Source organism: Equus quagga, chromosome 1 (assembly GCF_021613505.1).
Source record: "Equus quagga isolate Etosha38 chromosome 1, UCLA_HA_Equagga_1.0, whole genome shotgun sequence".
Classification (NCBI taxonomy): domain Eukaryota; kingdom Metazoa; phylum Chordata; class Mammalia; order Perissodactyla; family Equidae; genus Equus; species Equus quagga.
In genome coordinates this window covers 63,310,340-63,329,881 of record NC_060267.1, presented here as the reverse complement: position 1 = coordinate 63,329,881, position 19,542 = coordinate 63,310,340, and the positions used below count along the sequence as shown (strand labels likewise).

The 19,542-nt window shown below is 48.1% G+C and overlaps 1 protein-coding gene across 1 annotated transcript in view; it reads left to right on the top strand.

Annotated features, from left to right (window-relative positions):
- GABBR2 (gamma-aminobutyric acid type B receptor subunit 2) overlaps positions 1-19,542 on the top strand; it is a 328,536-nt gene that overhangs the window by 128,958 nt on the left and 180,036 nt on the right. Inside the window, exon 3 of the mRNA XM_046672560.1 lies at positions 4,435-4,605. Coding sequence (XP_046528516.1) covers positions 4,435-4,605 — 171 coding nt within the window. The remainder of the gene's footprint in view (positions 1-4,434; positions 4,606-19,542) is intronic.

The window sequence follows — 19,542 nt, the reverse complement described above, 5'->3', positions numbered from 1 at the left end:
GCACATACATTTTAAAATCCATTCATGTGCTCTTTTCAAGAAATGTACTTAAAGACAATCTTAATAGAAGACAAATAAAAGGAGGATCAGAGCTGTGGCAGGCAATTTCAAGCAAAAATAAAGTACAGGTTTCAATATTAATATCGAGCAAGAAATTAATTCAATATTGCTATCAAGCAAGATATAAAATGAACAGAAATAAAATGACAAAGGGGTTTATTTTACCTTGATAAATGTTTTAATCCTCAATTCACTCAATGATTATCTGTTAAGTGCCCGCTATTTGCACTGGGCAAGGAATACATTGCTGAATTATATACGCTAGGTATACATTGCTGAAAAAGAAAGATATAATTCTAATGAACATTTATGCTCAAAATAACATAAAACCAAAGCATATAAAGCAAAAACCCTTGAAATACATGGAGAAATTGTCAGAGAGGATAGAGAAAAATTTAACCCCTCAAGCTTTGATAGATCGAGTAAACAGAAATACAAAGCACATGATTATAATGTAATTAGTTTGATTATATCTCTTAGGCATAAGAAGTCTGATAAAGAATTTTCTAGCTTACAACTTGAGACTGCATCTTCTTTTCCAGCCACCATGTGACTTTTTACAAAAATTTATTGTATGATAGGCCACAAGGAAAATCTCAATAAATTCCAAAAGCAGGCACTGTACATGCCAAATTCTCAAACAATGCAATAAAACTGGAAATGATAGCAAAACCATAAAATAAATTTAAACATATTCTTTGAAATAAATTCTTGGTTAGGGATTAAGTTGGATCCTCAAACACAGTCTGTTTAGAAATGAACTTGGTTGTGCGAAATAAGGCAGGAGAGCCCAGATGGGTTGGGTCTTCCACTTAGGGTACTAATGCTACAGGCCTGGTGTCCCCAGATGCTGAGTGATGGTGCTGGGGAGCAAGGCCTGGCACGCACGTAGGAGGCAGGTGGGCAGTGGTCAAGGGGAGAAAGAGCAGTGGTGTTAGAGCCCTCTGGACCTGATTCGAGGCCTGCCTCTACCTCCTGTTGGCTATGGCAGCTATCTCGATACCTCCCCATTTCTGGGCCTCAGTCTGCTTATTCAGAACTAGGGGTGTTCAACTGTGTTAGTGGTTCTGAACCTCACTGGGCATTATAATCACCTGGAAAGTTTTTAAATAATACTGATGCCTGGGCTCGATGCCCAGAGATCCTGATTCCATTGGTTTGGAGTGGGACCTAGTCAACAATATTTTTAAAAATCTCCCCAAGTGACTCTAGTGTGCAGCCGGGGTGGAGAAGCCCAGAGCGAGATGCTTTCTCAGGTTCCTCCAGTTCAGCAGCGCCACGAGGCCCCTGCAGTCCTTGCCCAGGAAAGAAAGTTTTAGGAGGCTAAAGCCAGAGGAACAGCCAGGCAACGCAATCTAATCAAAGCGTGCATGACCTCAAATGATGCTGAAAACGCCACTGCCAGTTAATATTTTGTACCCAAGATGATTTAGCCCCAAGGCATATATTGTACTCCAAGCCCGTTGTAAACACAATGGGCCATTTATTCACTGAACAGTGACCACCGCAATTACCTACAGGGCAAACATATGAGGTTGTTCGGGCAGCAGTTAATTGTGGACCTGGGACTAATGGGACAATAACGGAAAGTATGAACCAGAGTGTGACTCAGAAAGCACATCAGAAGACTAATATTTTCCAAATTGTATTAGATAAGCATTTGGGGGGATGCGATGGCACATGTGCATCCCGAGCCCTGAAATAGTTGCTCCCGACATGTCTAACAGCTCCTTCTTGCACTGGGGACTGGAGGAGGCTTGAAGTGTTGCTTTCATCCTGCAAGAAGGATCACGGACACTAGGTGGAGGGGACAGTAGGGAGCGTCTATTTCTTGCGCTCGCTGTGGGGCCTGAATCTCACCTGCAGGCAGGCGTGCCGACCTCGTGTGGCCTGATGGATCTGAGGAAGCCATGGATCCTTTTTTGGAAAAATGTACGTCTGTATGCACAGAGACGCCCACACAAGCTTCTTCGTACAGTTTTCGGGGAGTTCACAGTCACCTTGAAGCCACTCTGTGTTCTTGTTAGGTCACGGTCCAGCCTCCATTTGCACACCTCCAGACACAGGCATCTCACTACTTCTGATGCAGGCCTTCCACGGGTGGACAACTCTGAATGTGAGGGTTCCTCACTGTGTCCAGCTGAGATTTTGCTCTCTGTAGGTTCTTCCCTTTGGTCCTTATTCTACCCAGAATTTTGTTTAACAGCCATTCTACCGGTGACCTTTACCAGTCTTGGGATGACGTCCCTGTCTCTGTGGGGATCTTAGAAATTGGATCCTATAGGTGCTTTCTAGCTTCAGGTGACAGCTGACGGGCTACTGTGTGTTCAACTATTACAGATGGGACCTGCTGAGGCTGCTGATGGACGCAGGCTGTCTCCCTTATGAGCCAGACCAGGAAAAGGGACAAGACTGCCACTGCCCCGCTCTCCCAAAGTCTTGGGGGGAAAGAAGGAGTGTTTTCTCAGGTGACAGGAGAGGCAGCAGAGCCTCCTTAGCAGGGGCCTGCGGGTACCAGGATGGTACTTCCCTGGATGCTGAAACTGGACTCTGGGATGTGTTAGATCTTTACTTGCTACAGGGACAGCAAGGGTTTGGGGAAAAAGCTGGTGGCAGCAAAGAGTGAGCTTCCTTCAGCCATGTGCTCTCTGCATCAAAGATTTAAATGAAACAAAAGAAGGAAGGAAAGAAAGAATGAAGGGAGGGAGGGAGAGAGGAACGGGGCGGGGAGGGGGGGGCGGGAATGACAGATGAGAAGAAACCACAGAGGGATCCTTTTATAACCTCAGAGTGGGAAAGGCCTTTCTAAATATGACACAAAACCTTGAAGACATAAGAGAAAAAAATTGATAAATTCAACCACATTAAAAAAAATCTTCTCTATGGCAAAATACACTATAAGAAACATCAAAAGAAAAAGTACAAACTAGGGGAAAAATTAGCAACTTATATTACAAAGGGCTAATTTCCTTAATATCAAGACCACTTCTACCAAGTGATAAAAAAGGCTACGAGTCAAATTGGAAAACAGGCAAAGCACGTGAACAGTTTCCAGAGAGAAACTGCAGATGGCTCTTAAACCTAGGAAGAGGTGCTCAAACTCGCTCAGAATAAGGTAAATGCAAATTAGAACTACAGGCTACTGTTTTCCCACCATCACACTGCAAAGATCAAAAAGTGTGCTAACCTCTTTCTGGGGACAAGGCTGAGGGGAAGGGAGAGCAGAGATCAGAGGAAATGTCATGGAAGAGGTGACATTTAAGCTGGGCCTTGTAGGGCAGATAATTAGAATTCAATTTAACAACTCACTGGCACTTAAAAGAAAAAGAGGAAATGATGAAGGGAAAGATGGACAGATTTGACTACTGAGTGTAAATTAAAATACACACACACAAAATATAAGAGCAAACCATCTGGGGTGTTGGCGGCAGCGGTGATGGCCTGCGTTTGAACGCCATCCATGTAGACGTCTTCATTAAACTCAGCAAGAGAAGCGTCAGAATCCCACTCAAAAATCAACAAAAGGCATGAGAAAGCAATTTCTAAAACAGGACGGACTGCTGGTTAACAACCGCGTGGAAAGGGTTCCACATCAAACATAACCAATGCAATATGACTCAGGTTTTCAGTGATAAATCATTATGAAATTAGATAGGAAAATGTTTTATTTCCCTCTGTTGACAAAAATGTGGTGAACTTGGCCCTCTAATTATACCTGGCTAGTGGGTGTATAAATTGATACAATCCTTTTTGGAAATAATTCTCAAGTTTTTAAAAGCTCACATCCTTTATCTGGGAAATTTTCTATCACAGACTATCCTACAGAAATAGCCTGAAACAGAGAGAAAAAAAATGCTGTGCACAAGGATGCTTGTGGACGAATATGACAATAATGACAAATTAGAAACAGTCTAAATGCCCCCAAATTAGAGATGATTCAGTAAATTATGATATGTTCATATTCTGGAATATTATGCAGCTATTAAAATGCTTACAAGGAGTTTTTAACAGGATGGTTGAACGCTTGTGGGGGGGGCGGAACAGTTCAATTGTGTATGTAGAATGATCTCAAGAACCTTTTTTAAAAAAATTGCTGTGCACAAAGAACCAGAAATAGAATACAACATTAATAGTGGTTCTTTGGGGAGGGGTACATTGTTGGCCCATTTTTTCCCTCTTTCTCCTTGTGCATTTTTTAAATCCTTCTCTTCAATTATAACATATTACTTTTTACGATGAAAAGCCTTAAAAAAACACCTTGCCCCGTGTGTTTCTGCCCCGAGTCAGAACTGAAGGTCTCTCTTCCGCTCGGAAGGACCCAGGGCTCAGCCGTGCGGCCCGCCAGTGAAAGCGTGTCTCTCTTGTGTTTTCCAGCTCTCGTTTGCTGCGACCACACCTGTCCTGGCTGATAAGAAAAAGTACCCTTATTTCTTTCGGACGGTGCCGTCGGACAACGCGGTGAACCCCGCCATCCTGAAGCTGCTGAAACACTACCACTGGAAGCGAGTGGGCACGCTGACGCAGGACGTGCAGAGGTTCTCCGAGGTGTGTCCCCGGGGCCGTCCTCACCCGCCTGCTGGCTGCGGGCGTCTCCGGGCACCGGGCTGTCGGGCTTGATCGGGGCTGGGGAATGTCGCGGGGCTCTGAAGCCTGCTTTTATTAGCAGGAGCAAAGCCGTTTTGCCATGGACAAAATAGGGCTGGGGGCGGAGGAATTCGACCGTGCGTGGGACGGGAGACACCCTCCACCGCGGATGGCTCAGGAGGGAACCCCTCCCTTTCCGCTAAACGGTGTGGCTTGTCCAGTCGCTGCCCTGTAGCTTTGTTGTCGCCGAGGCTGCAGTGAGCGTCTAAAATCGTGATGTGGGGCCCGCAGCACTTGTGCTGCGAGGAGAGTTCTGGGGGGAGCCGCACTAGGAACGCAGACTCCAGTGTACCCGTGGATGGGGTGGGGTTTGTTTGTTTGTTTTAATTGCTTACAAACATCATACATGGTGATTTCAGGTTTTTGTTTTTGTTTTTTTTTTTGCAAAAAAGAATGCCAAAATTTATACAGTAGAGAAGTGAAAGGGAGGCTTTACCCGCATTCTCTCCCATGACCCCTGCTTTCAGCGTAGTGTTCATGTGCCCAGAGCTTTTTCAATTTATTTGTTTAAACCCAAATGACTTCATACTATAGATTTGGCTTTTTTCAATTTACAACAGGTCTTAGAGCTTTTGACTGGCCGCGTTCTCATTAGTGGGCCGTAGTGTTCTGTCAGACGGAGAGATGGTAATTTCTTGAACCAGCCCCCCATGGGTGTTCACAGCTTTTTGATATGACAGCCAACGCCTTCCTGCCTCAGTGTGCATCTTTGTAGTAGATTTCTGGAAGTGGAATGACTGGGTCGTTTAAAATAGAGAAACTGACCTCCAGAAAAGCTGTCCTAATTTCTGGTTCCACCAATGGCATTTGAAAAGACCATTTCCACACATCCCTACTACAGTGGATATTACCAAATGTTTAAAGTTTTCCCCACTCGGATGCGTGCAAAATGGTCTCGTCTTTTGCCCTGCTCTCCTTATGGCTCCTACTTTCCTCTCTCCTCCCACGTGTGCGCTTGACACCTGGAGCCTCCCAACAAGGCCAGACATTCCAGGTGTGCGCAGCAGCCCAAGAGGAAGCACCTGTGAGCGTGTGGGGAGGCGACGTGGAGGCAGCTGTGGAGCTCAGAGCGAGGAGTCAGAGGACGAGCCCCTCCCGGCAGAGCAGAGCCAGTGGCAAGGAAGGCGGGGCAGAGCAGGGCTGGGAGTCACACCCAGTTCCACTCCAGCTCTGCGCTCACCTTCCTGCGGCTCTGCTCCTGCTCTCCTATGGGGAGGAGAGGCCATTCAATGCGTTGGCTGTGCGACCTTGGAGAAATCGCCTCACTTCTCTGAGCTGTGGTTTCCGCCCCTGTAAAATGGGGACAATAACCCTTCCCATGCCTTTCCCGCAGGGTTCTTGCCAAAATCAAATGAGTCATGGACTTGAAAGAGCTTTGTAAACTGTGAAGTTCACGCAGAGAGGGATGTTTTCAGAGGTGCTTGAAAAGCTGAAGTGTTTGGCCCCACCGTCTGTGGTTATCCAAGCGAGGCGAGCTCTTCCATGCAGGCCTGGTCCTCATCTTCCCACCTCTCTGTCCCTCAGCCCCCAGGGAGAGGCACAAAGGGCGCTTGACCCCCGGTGGGAGTGAGTCATTGCCAAACGCTGAAGAGGCTTTTGCGGGAAGATTGCCCTTTATACAGCAGCAACCAGTGTTCTAAGATGAGTGTCGCACAGGTTGATGGGGCGGGTGGGGAGGGCCAGTCCTGCGGCCCCATTAACAGCGAACTCTGCTGTGGTGTGGAGGGACCTGCTTGTTTCCAAAACAGTCTTTGCTGTCAGAGCCTGAAGGGCCCTTGAGACCCCTCGTCCGACCTCCGCATTGTACAGAAGGGGAAACTGAGACCCAGAGAGGGGAAGGAACAAAGTTAGGGTTTCAAAGTTCCTCGGTCTGAAGTCATAAAAGATTGTTCACAGAAAAGTCAGGACTGACTCCTGGCATCTGACTCCCAGTCCAGACTTGCCATGGCTCCCTCTTTCCCTCCATCACTTCCTGTGGTCACATGGGAGTTGCCTGCGTGTGGCCTCAGAGGTTTGAAAACCCGAAAGCCTTGGTCTACAGAGGATGAATGACCAGCCCTGACTTGGCTGGGTGCTTATAGGCCCCCACTCTCACAGCCAGTTGCCCTGTAGGGAGGGCCTATGGTTCCCATCTTACAGATGAGGAAACTGAGGCTCACAGAGTGTGGCTGGCCTCCTGCCAGGGCACTGCCTCTGAGGAGCCCAGCCGACGCTGGAAGCCCGCCCTCTGACTGTTGGCCGGTGTTTTCTCCACTGCACCATCCTCGCTGGTCAGGTATCGACAGTTGGGTACCACATCTCCGTCCCGCACAGCTGCCTCGGGGCCCTGGGCTGCCTTTCAGGGCTTCTCAGTGGGAAACCTCTTTTCTGGGGACAGGATCTTGCTTGGTGGCACTGCTGGCAAGAACGCCTCTTGATTGAAGTCTCTCAGCCCAGCTGACTCCTCTCCGTGCCCAAGGGCTTCAGTGTGCCTCTCCCGATGTCTGGGCTGCGTCGCTGGAGCGCAGGCCCTGGAAGCTCGCCAGGGGCTAACAGCTTTCGGGAGTGCAGAGGAAACTGGATTCCTTTTATGAAACTGGTCGATCAGCAGCGTCAAGCACTTCTGTTCCGGACTGGTGCACTGGAAGGAATGTCAAATGAAAGGAGTCCTGGAGTTGAAGGGGGCTTGGGGAAAACCTTTGTCCCCTGAGCTGCTTACATTAGGACTGAGTGGTGGAGGGCTGAGGGCCAGCCCACCTTGGGACCAGTTGCTCCTTCGAGCCCCCCATGGCTGAGATTCAAGGCTGGTGCCTGGTAACCCAGAAGCTGCTCCAGACTTGGATCAGCTGTGCCATCTCCAGGCCCAGCTGTGCCAGGCAGTGGCTGTGTGACCCCAGCCATCCACTTCACCTCGTTGACTTGCATGTATCAGATCCAGAGCTGCTGCTAGGACAGGCAAGGGTCCACGGGAACACAGGGACGGAAAAGCTGGAGTGGGCTCAGCCCTGCCCTCTCTGGATCGAAGTTGTAAAGGAGACGACAGAAGAAGGACTTAGCACCAGATGGGCTGACCTGTAAGCCCAGCTTGGCAACGCAGTGGCTGTGTGGCCCCAGGCAGTTCACTTCCCCTCAGTGAGGTCCTGGTTTCCCTCATGTAAATGGGGATATCTACCCCACCTCAAAGGCACTGGGAGGTGAGAGGGCTAGAGGAGAAAACGGAAACGAAGACCTGTGCATGGCAGGTGCTCAGTAAACGGACATTCTCTGCACCGCTGTTCTGGGGACACACCCAGGAGTGCAGCACATACGTTCACTCAAAACGTAATAACATGGCCTGCGACATGCCGAAGGCTGTGGAGGGTGGAGAGGAATAGACATGGCCTCAGGTCAGTAGGTGTCCGGCCTCCTGCATTGGGTTCTCAACTCTGGCTGCTCATTAGACTCACTGGGGAAATAGTTTTTTAGTAGAAAATATAATTTAAATACCCTAGGTTTTTTTTTTTCACTTTTCCTTTTTTCCCCACTTTAACAGCTTTATTGGGATATAATTTATATACCGTAGAATTCATTCGTTGTTAGTGTACATTTCATTATTGTTAGTAAATTTCTCTGGTTGTGCAGCCATCGCCGCAGTCCGGTCTTAGAACTCCCCTTGCTCCGAAGGCCTCCTGTGCTCCTTTGTAGCCGGTCCCAACCCCAGCCCCAGGTTCATCTGCTTGCTCTTGTTTTACCCTTTCTGGAAATTTCTTATCAGTAGAATTATGTACCATGTCCTTTTTTGTGTCTGGCTTCTTTTTGGCACAGTGTTTTTGCGTTTCGTCCGTGTGGCGTGTATCAGTGCTTTGTTTCTTATACAGCTGAGTAGTATTCCCCTGTGTGCACAGGGCACATTTTAGAATCCCCTGGAGAGCTTTAAAAATCCTGATGCCCAGGCCACCCCCGAGGACAGTTCATGAGACGACCCGGCAGGGAACCTTGCAGGCCCTCCGGATGATTTGTGTGTGGCCAACGCTGATGTGCTCCACGACTGGCTCAGCAATCAGGGTAGAAATGACACCTTCTCATAGTGGCAGCCCTGTGCTCAGAGTGGCCCCGGTCCCCACGGAGGCATGACTGCCCTCAGCAGGCCTGGTGACGGTGCAGCAGGATGGAGGAGCCGGACGATGGCCTTGACCCAGCACCGGGGCTCCACCGGGTGGAAGACAAAGGTGGGGGCAGTGATGAAGATGGAGGGTCCTGCTGAGAGGGGGATCCATGGGGCCTGGGATGGAGAGGGCTGGGCAGGCAGGTGGCCTGTGCGCTTGGAGGAAGTGAAGCTCTGGCAGTCTCTGAGAAGCTTGAGGGTGTGGGGGTGAGGGAGCTGGAAGGAGGGGAGGCGGTAGTCAGCTGGAGGACGGATGGAGGGGCCAGGCCCTGGCTGGGTGTGGACAGCTAAAGCAGTTGGAGGTAGAGGTCACTGGAATTAGGGGCAAGAAAGTGAGAGGCTAGAGTGCCGAGTGACATCCACGTGGTCACTCCAGGCACGGAAGGGAGGCAGTGAGTGGGGGCCTGGGTGGACCAGCAGACAGCAACAGGGTACTCGGGCCTCTCCCTGCTGTTCCAGGCCCCATGGTCTACTAAAGTGTCGTCACCAAGTTATTCTTCTGGTTCCCAATTCGTGATGCAACTAGCCAGCTAAGGACCCTTGGACAAGTTACCCAGTCTCTCTGGGCCTCAGTTTCCCCTTCTGTAAGATAAGGGAGTTGGGCCAGTTGACCTCTAAGAGCCCTCCTCACTCACAGAATTTGTGATGAGGGTTTAGGGAGATTTAGTCACTGACCCCAATTCTGCCATTCCCGGAGGTGTGGCCATGAGTATTACTTAGGCTCTTTGCGCCTCAGTTTCTTCATCCTGAAAATGAGGTTAATAATAGTATTAACTCTTAGGGTAGGGTGAGGGTTAGATGTGTTCAGGAACTTACAGTGCTAAGAGAAGGGCCTGGCTCGTGAGGAGCACCATGCGAGGCGTGGCTGTCATTCTTACTGTCATCTGGAATCTGGTTCCCTAGCCCGTGGCTGGCCGCCCTTCAGGAGCCCGGCTGTGAGGCTGGGTTTCATATCCACCACGAGTACGGCTCCCCTCCCTCCAAGCAGGCGCAGAGACTCCCTGCCCAGTCGCTGGTCCCCAGTGATCTCGGGGTTCTGAGGCTGACCTTTCCATACCAGAGGCCTCCCCCAAGTGGCGGGACCCACCGAGGCCCTTGATGTGTCCGAGACCAAAAGGGCACCATCTGCAGAGCCTCCTGTCAGAGCCCTGCCCTCTCGGCCTCGGCGGCCCTGCCTGCCCTTTGAAGCCTTCCCTGCCTGCCAGGTCGCCATCTGCCCCACCAAAGGGGTCTCTGGTCACCTCCTCCAGAGTAACCACTTATCGTTATGGAAGGCAGCCCGGGGAACACTCCTGCAGGGCGGGGGACCTCGTGCTTGTATCTAATCCAGGAGCCGACCGTATTAGTCATCAGCCCTTCCCTGCTGCTCTGGGCAGGAATGAGCTCCTCGCACGGCTCAAGAGACCCTTCACCGTCCCCTGTGTCCTCCTCCTCTATCTCAACTTCGGTTATTTCCCTCTTTGGTCCAGCCACACCTCCACTCTGGCTTCTCTCTGCGGGATGTCCTCCCCCTCACCTGGCTCGACCTTCCTCCCCTGGAGGAGGCTGGAGCAGGAGTGGTGTCTCTGGGCTCCTCCCCCTCCGGCCTGTCCCTGTACCAGCTCCTTGCACAATGCAGTGTAATACACCATCTGCTTCCTCATCCATCACCACCGCCACTGGACTGGAGAGCCCCTGTGGACCAGAGCCATGCAGACTTCCCGGTCCCCTGACCCTGCCTGCCACCTGGCAAGAGTGTGCAGTAAGGATTTCAGCAAATGCATCTCTGTTCATTAGGCCAGGTTCTTAGGGGCAAGTGCAATGATTTCCCCTCTGTTGCCCTTAGTCTGCCTGCACCTGGGGTGGTGAGGGGGTGTGGGAAGGGTGCAAAGAAATCCCAGCCCCTATCCTGAGTCACAGGGCCATCAGAAGAAGGGAGGAGCTGGCAGAGTCAGCGAGCCACACTCCCACAGGACTCAGTGCAGACCATGCTGGCGTTTCTTAACTGGGTCTTTTTTTGGATGTGACATTGTTTGTTGATGGAGTTTCTTCTAGAAATCTCAGTGGAAAGGTCTGGGCTGGCCTCCGGAACCAGCAGGGACCAGGGCCCTGCCACGTGGCTGCTTCTGTGTGCGTTGTGTTGGGCGTTGGGAATGCACGCAGTGTAGTTTTGCACCTAGGGGTTTTTCTTTGGCTTCGTGATCCTGGGATGTTTGTTCTGAGTTGTCAACACTTCAGAATCCTCTCTTCCCAGGATCAGGTGACCCCGTCCTGTAGAGCAGTATTTCTCAAAGTGTGGTCCTCCATCTGTGTCGTCACCTGGGAACTTGTTAGAAGGAAGATTTGAGGGCTCCGCCCAGACCCCCTGAGTCAGACCCTCTGGGGTGGCCAGCATGCTGGAGTTTGAGAACCCCTGTGGTGGAGGAGTGGGCAGCCTCCAGCTGAGGCCACTGTGCACCTGGGCCCACTTCCTCTGAGAAGGGCAGGGCCCCCGAGGGTCTGTCCTTGGCTTCCCTCCAGGCTGCAGGATCACCTGCGGCCCACAGATCCGCAGATCCTCCATCGTTAAGAGGCAGGAGGGCCTCCTGACAGATCAGATTCCAACCCTAATGGTCCTCCTGCCCCATCCCCAGCCCTAGCTTGTATCTGAAGAACTTGCTAATGCTTTCCAGCGATTGGCTGTCTGCCCTCCTCTCTCCTCCGCGCTCTCGCCTCCAGCTCTGGGAGAGACCGGCCTGTGCACCAGCCGTCAGGGACCACTCCGCGTCCCTCCTGCCCACGCCGTGGCGGCTCTTGGTGGCAGCCTCCTTGGCATTTGGGGGGGTGTGGGGGGTGTTATGTTTGTGTGATATGATTTTTGCACAATTTTAAAAGTTGTATGTTTATGTTATTATGTACCAGGAGAAAAAAGATTGCTAGTCCATCAAAACTGCACTTCACCGACGTTGCTGTGTAGGATGGAAGCTTCATTTAAAAAGCGAGACTGTTTGAAGGGAAACGCCAAGCTGGCGAGCACATAGGTGGTGCATTTACGAGGTGAAATTGCCTCTGAGGGGTGCCGGAGGGACTGAAGTTTGGGGACCACTGGGGTGGATGCAGCCCACTTGGCTGCCTGTGCATTTAACGGAGCGGGGTGGGGAGGGGTGGCAGTAGCACCGACAATGGGCTTCTCCTTGAAGCCCTGGCCCAGTGCAGATATTCAGTGGGAGAGACTCAAGGTCAAGGTCAAGAATTGCCCCCATGGGCCTTCAGCCTTCTGAGGCTGAGGCTCCAGGGGGCAGACTTTAGGGTTCAAGCAACATTCGTTCCTTCATGTGGGTGCCCCCGGTGGAAAGGACAGCCTGCCAGCAGTTGCTCTGCCCTGCCCGTCCCTGCAGAGTGGGAAGACCCAACCTGGGTGAGAACTGTCCCTGGCCAGGGTCTGCAGTTCCCACAGCTCCTGCCCTCCTGGGGGCAGTGCTGCACATCTGGGAGCACATCCAGGGGTTTTGTGCAGTGGTGGCTGCGGTGGCTAAGCGTTCTGAAGAAAAGGCAGACCTCCAAGCTGATGCCTTGGTCTGGTTTAGAGCTTCCGCCCTCGGGAGAGACAGCCCACCCGCTGCTGCTTCCTCCACTCGGAACAGGGAGGAGAGGGCAGCCCGTGCGTGGTACACAGTGCGCGGGGCAGGAGGAAGACCAGGGGTCTTGCTGGTGGGCGCTTCCTCCCTGATGCTCCATGGCAGGTCCTCAGGGCCCAGCATCCTCCCACCACACACCCCAAACTCTTAAAAGAAAGGCAGGCGCTGCCCTGGGCCCTGCTCAGAGAGGCCGGGGTGCTTGGCTGCGGGGCTGTGGTGCCAGCACCAGGGCTCCTGGAGCGCCTGGGTGAGTGCCACGTGCTCGGCTCTCTAGGGCTGTGAGGCTAGAGGAATACCCCCTCCACCTGGAACACAGATGAGGCAGGCCCGGAGGAGATCCTGGCTGTGTCTGGGGGGCCTGGCCATCCACTTCCCTCACAGCCCCTGTCCCGGTTCCCAAAGCACGACTCCACCCCGTGAAGCAGCTGCTGCACCAGGCCTTTCGGGGTGGGAAATGGAATTACGACATCATCTGCTGCTGTGTCTGGGCGCCTGCTGCGTGCAGGTGATGACACTCAGTCACCTCCGTTTTGTAGAGCTCACTTAGGAAGGATGAAGTCGCTTCGCCAAGGTCTCTCAGCCAGGAGGGGCCAGTGACCCCAGTTTGTGCCTGCCTCCGTGGAGAGGAGGAGGCCGAGGGCCCAGCCGGTATCCCCACCCACCCCGCGCCATCCCCTCACGGAAGCGAGGAGGTGGAGATGGAGAGCCGCCAACCCGCGTCTCGAGGGCAGCTCCTCGCAGTCCCCTGGAATTTTCTCCACGAGATTCTGCATTTAATTTTTATTATCTTCCCAAATCCCGCATCCCAGAGCTCAGCACTGTCTCTCCACACCTCCTCCTACTTTAGTAGGATACAAGCTTTGTGTCAGCCAGGCTTCTTGGCTGACAGGGCAGTGCATCTTCCAGTGTGTAGGTCCCCAGAGCTATTCTGGTACATTCTGGCTGCAGTTCCCCCTGAGGCCCATCTGCCAGGCTTGGTATTACCAGGGCAACGTGAGCAAAAGGAGCTGGAAGGTGTGTGGAACCTTCAGGAAACGGCGCCTGGTCTGCTGGGGCTGGATACCCAGTGTGCAGGGGGGATGTGGGAGGATGGGCTGCGAGGAGAGGGCAGGGTGAAGGCCCTGCAGGCCTCTGCCTGTGGACTTCACCCGTCAGCAGTAGGGAGCCACGGCAGGTTTTTAAATAGGGAGTGAGAGATGGTAGCAATCTTGAGCGCAGATTGGGGCGAGCAGACCAGAGTCCGAAACCAGCCAGGAGGTTGTTGCAGTAATTCACAAGAAAATGAGATTGTCATCACTTTCTTCCATAAAAATTTCAAGTTCTCTTTGTTTTTATTTTTTGCTTCTTTATTTTAACATACCAATTCTTGTTTTCTACCCATAATTTTACATGCACTCAGTGCATAAAACTTGGAAGACACAGAAGAGCAAACAGGAAAATTAAAAGTCGGCTCTAACCTACCCACTGAAAGGTCACTGTTGGCATCTACAGGCATATGTCCTGACAGATTTTTCAAGTATAAACAAACACTTGCTCTTACTATGGAGACAGCATCTTCAACTTAGCAACCCAGTGGGGATGTTCTCCCAGGCCAGCGGACACTCTCCGCCGCCCCGACTCAGAATGGCCTGTCCCCTCGGCCTGGTGACCCTGGGGACGGCCCCACCTCTGCCACAGCCCTCTCTGATGTGTTTTGGGCTGTTTCCCTCCAGTCTTATTTTTCCTTACGTCTGTCCCCTTTCTTCTTACATTCCAATCGTTCTGCAAAGATTCTGTCCATTGATGGTCGTCTTGTTTTCCAGCACTGTTAGAGATATTTTTCTTAAAATAAACCTTCACCATTTTGAGGAATTTGAGTTGGAACAGGAGGTGGATGTATATTCTCTGTCGCTGTTTTTTCCAATAGCTGTTGAAAAAATTCTCCCCTATGGCTATGCCGTAATTACTCAAAGACGCTGCCATCATTGAACGAGAAGAGAGTTGCCGGTTTTTCCAGATTTCAAACAACAATGCAGTAAAGTCATCCTTGTATCTTTGTGTGAACGTCTCTGATTATTTCCTGAAGATAAGTTCCTAGAAATAGCGTATGCACGTTGCAGAACCTTTGAGCATGTTGCCAAATTGTCCTCCAGAAACATCCTGCCGATGTCGAGTTTCAGAGCGAGATAGGAGAGTGCTCACTGCCAACACTGTATATTATTCTCTTTTGATCCTTGGCAATTGCTATTTTAACTTGCATTTCTTTAATTACTACTAAGATTGAATTTCATTTTTATTAAGAATCTTTCTCATTTCTGTTTCTCCTTTGGTAAATCGGCTGTTCATGTCGCTGGCACATTTTCCTGTTAGAGTATTCTTTTTCTTACTGATTTATAAGAGCTCTTTATAATGTAAGGATATCAACCCTTGTCACATTTGTTGAAGAAATCTCTCTGTCTTTCATGTGACATTCGACTTTTTTTTATGTTATTCAATAATATTGAAAAATTTAATATTTTATATAGTCAGACTTATCAAGACCACTCTTCTCACTTTTAATTTTATGCTTGGCAAGCTCTTCCCATCCCAAGAATTTTTGTAAATATTCACCTACATTTTCTTCTGGCCTTTTTTTTCACTTCATTTTTCAGTTTATCTGGGATTTCAGCATATGGCCTGAAATATGAAACTTTTCTTTCTCCTGCCCCCATAATCACTAAATAGTTTTTCCAGCATTTAATTAATACATCTTTTTCCAACTCATTTAAAATGCCTATGCCAAATTTTATCCTCAGAAAATATATACTACTTTTTAAATTTACATTATCCCGGTTCTGTATAACAGAAATATACTGCAAGCCGCATATGTAATTTTAAATTTTCTAGTAGCCACACTTAAAAAACTGAAAAGAGATCTGTAAAACTAATTTCAACAATATATTTTATTTAAGACAATATATCCAAAATATTATCATTTCGAGATGCGGCGCCGGCATGTCAAGCCCTCAGCACACGCAGCCGCTGCGTTGGGCAGACCAGCTTTAGGCTGTTACTGAGCTTTTAAATGTTGTCCCATTGATCCGTCTGTTCTGCAATTGGCATGCTAGAGTTTTGAATATTATTCCTGTCTAATATAATTTAACATGCAATCCTCCCTTCTTTTTCCACAATTGTCTTCAAATTCACCGATTCAATTTGTGTAAGTTTCCAAAAACGTGTAAGTGTTTTATCTGAATTTCAGTAACTCCAGAATTAATTTGGGGGCAGTTGACATCTCCATAACATTGAGTCTGTCCATTCATGAACAAAGAACATCTCTCCATTCAAAATTTCTTCTTGGGTCCTCAGTAAAGCTTTGTCATTTTCTTTATACAGAGACTTTCCACGTCATGTTAGGTTTATTTCCAAGTATGCTACGTTCATTATTGCTTTCGGAAATGATCTGTTTTCCTTGACGTTTAAAAGTGGCTGTTGCTGGAATATCGGAAAGCTGTTGATGGTGTGTGTGCATCCTATGACTAGCCCTTTTCCTCTCTTCATTCCCTTGGGTCTTCTAGGTAGACAGCAGTACATTTGGAGCAAGGAGGAATTTCCTTTCTGTTCTCCAGCATTCCAGCATCTCTATCTTCATGAGTTTCCACTGAGGTGGTACTGCCTGGTGGTCAGAACAGAATGATGGCGTGGTTCTAATTCTAGCTCAGCTACTTACCAGCTGGGCGACCCTGGGCAAATTCTCTACCTTTTCTGTGTTCCCAGTAATGGGGACATACTCGTATCACCTCAGGTGTTGTGAGTATTACACTAGTTCATACATATAAAGCCCTCAGGGCTTTGAACAGTGCCCGAGAAGTCCTCTGTACCTATTAGCAGTGACTGGTGTTATCATTATTGGCTCCTTCACTAAACGTCCTGGAGTTCCATTTAAAAATAGTGATCATGGTGGATATTCTCGCCTTGCTCTTGACTTTGATGGGAGTGCTGTTCGTAAGGTATGATGTCTGTTGGAAGAGCAAACATTTCTCATCGTGTTAAGGGGTGTTCTGTTCTTATTTACTCAGTGTTTGTACAGATATGCATGCTGGAAGATCAGATGCCTTTTTAGAATCTGTGTCAATAGCTATGCGTTTTCCCCTATCAGTGTGACAAATGAGTCCTCAGTTTCTTCATGTCCATTCCATCATGTATTCATTCGTGTAACATGTGTTTACTGAATCCCAGCATGTGTGAGCACTGTTTTAGGCACTGTGGACACATCAGTGAATGAAGCAGAGCTCCCCCAAGGAGCTTACATTCTAGTGGGGGAGGCAGATGATAAAAAAACATAAGCAAAAGGGGCTGGCCCCGTGGCCAAGTGGTTAAGTTCGCGCGCTCCGCTGCAGGCGGCCCAGTGTTTCGTTAGTTCGAATCCTGGGTGCGGACATGGCACTGCTCGTCAGACCACGCTGAGGCAGCGTCCCACATGCCACAACTAGAAGAACCCACAACGAAGAATACACAACTAGGTACCGGGGGGGCTTTGGGGAGAAAAAGGAAAAAATAAAATCTTTAAAAAAATAAATAAATAAATAAGCAAAAAATGTGTAAAAAGTCAGATGATGCTAAGTGCTAGGGAGAAAAATGAAGTCGGGTGAGGGGAGTAGGATATGCCGTGTGGGGCAGAGCGAGGTCAAGGAGAGCTTCAAAGATAAGGTGACATTGGAGCAGACAGTTGAAGGCAGTGAGGGGCAAGTCTTAGCCTATCTGGGAGAAGAGGGTTCCAGACAGAGAGAACAGCACGTGCAAATGTCCTGGTGTGGGAGTGATCACGGTGGTGCTGGAGCCACACCAGGGACCATTATGGCCCGGCTGGAGTGGCTGAGGGGGCAGTGGAGCAGTGGTTGGAGGGGCAGGGATCTCTTGCCCTTAGAGGACATTTGTGAGGACTCTGGCTATACTCTGAGTCAGTTGAGGGTATTTTGGTTTTTGTTTTTATTAAGAAAAAAATCACATAACATAAAATCCACCATTTTAACCATTTTAAAGTGTACAATTAAACAACTTTTGGTCTATAATGTGCAACCGTTACCACTAATTCCAGAACATTTTCATCACGCCCAAAAGAAATCCCATATCTATTAACAGTCACTCATTTTCCCCTCCCTCCAGCCCCTGACAACCACGAGTCTCCTTTGTGTACCTATACATTTGCCTATAATAGGCACTTCATATAAATGGAGTCATATGGGTGGGAGGTGGGGGAAATGGGTGAAAAGTGGTCAAAAGGTACAAACTTGCAGTTATAAGACAAATGAGTCTTGGGGCTGTAATGTACAGCATGGTGACTATACTTAATATTGTATTGCGTATCTGAACGTTGCTAAAAAGTAGACGATAGGTCTTAAGAGTTCTCAGCACAAGAAAAAAAACTGTAACCATGTGAGGTGATGGATGTTAGCTAAACTTATTGTGGTGATCATTTCCCTATATGGACATGTATCGAATCATTATGTTGTACACCTTAAACTTATACAATGTTATATGTCCATTATATCTCAATAGAACTAGAAAAAAGGAGTCATAAGGTATGTGGCATTTTGTGTCTAGCTTATTTACATATCTTCTTTGGAGAAATGCCCATTCAAATCCTTTATCCAATTTTTAATTGGGTTTTTTCTCTTTTTTGCCATATAATTATGAGAGTTCTTTATATATTCTGGATACTAGACCCTTGTTAGATATGATTTGCAAACATTCTCTCCCATTCTGTGGGTTGTCTTTGCACTTTCTTAATGGTGTCCTTTGCAGAAAAATTTTTAATTTTGATGAAGTCCAATTTATCTGTTCATTTTTTTTCTTTTGTTGTTTGTGCTTTCGTGTCGTATTTAAGAAACCATTGTCTAATCCAAAATAGTGAACACCTACACTTGTGTTTCCTTTTAAGAGTTTTATAGCGTCAGCTCTTACATTTAGGTCTTTGGTCCATCTTGAGATAATTTTTGTATATGGTGTGAGGTAAGGGTCAGCTCCACTCTTTTGTATGAAACCAGCCCGTTGTCCTAGCACTACTTCATGAAAAGACTATTATTTCTCCATTAAGGGGACCTGCTGCCCTTACTGAAAATCAGTTGATCAGAGTAGTATGGATTTATTTCTGGACTACTGGAGAGTTTTTAAAAAGAAGGATTTGATCTCTTACATTTTAAAGTGATCGCCCTGGCTGCTGAGAGGAAGGTAGTGACTCAGATAGATGATGAAAATCCATCAGATTCTGGATATTTTTTGACAGTAGAGCTGACAAAGTAGATTTCCTGATGGGATGGATGCGTGAAGTGAAAAACTATGAGGCATCAAGGATGGCACCAAAGGTTTTGATCTGAGCAACTGGAAGGAATAAGTTACTATTTGTAAACTTGAGGAAGAATGCAGAAGAGCAAGTTTTAGAGAGTTTTAGAAATCAACAATTACTTTAGATCTGCCTGGTGGATATCCAGATGGAGAGGTTGCCCAGGCAGTTGGATAAATGGATCTGGAATTCACATTTACATTAAAGCACATTAGCATTCCTAAAATAAAACTGTCTTTATTATGCTGCATTATTCTTTTAATCAACTTAATTATCTAGTTTTTTTCTGTGAGTATATGTGATCATAGTTTGTGTTTTACCCTGACTGTGCCATCTTTAATCGGGGTTTGTTGTCAGAGTTATTCTAGTTTTACAACGTGAATCAGAAAGCTTTCCATCTTTTTAAGTGCCCTGGGGTAGTTTATAGAATATACATATTAGCTGCTCCTTGAAAATCAAAAGATGAGTCTATGAAACCATCCAGAATTTTGTGTCCCCCGTCTGCCCTTTTTACATGTTACCTTTGTGGCTTCTTCCATGCTTCTGATCACTTTACGTTTATACTTCTTGTGCGGATTTTAGTAACTTATATTTTCCAGAGAATTGTCCATTTCCTTGAGGTTTTCAAATTTATTAGCATATATTTGAGTACACTTTAAAAAAAATTCTATGCTCTTTCTCCTTACAAGTGTGTTTCCCCACTTTTTTCCTTGATTAAACTAGTTAATTTGCTTCTTTATTGATATAACGGGTATTAACATCTTAAATTCAGCATGCAAAAAATGGTCACGTTTCTTATTTTTCCAAATTAAAGTAAA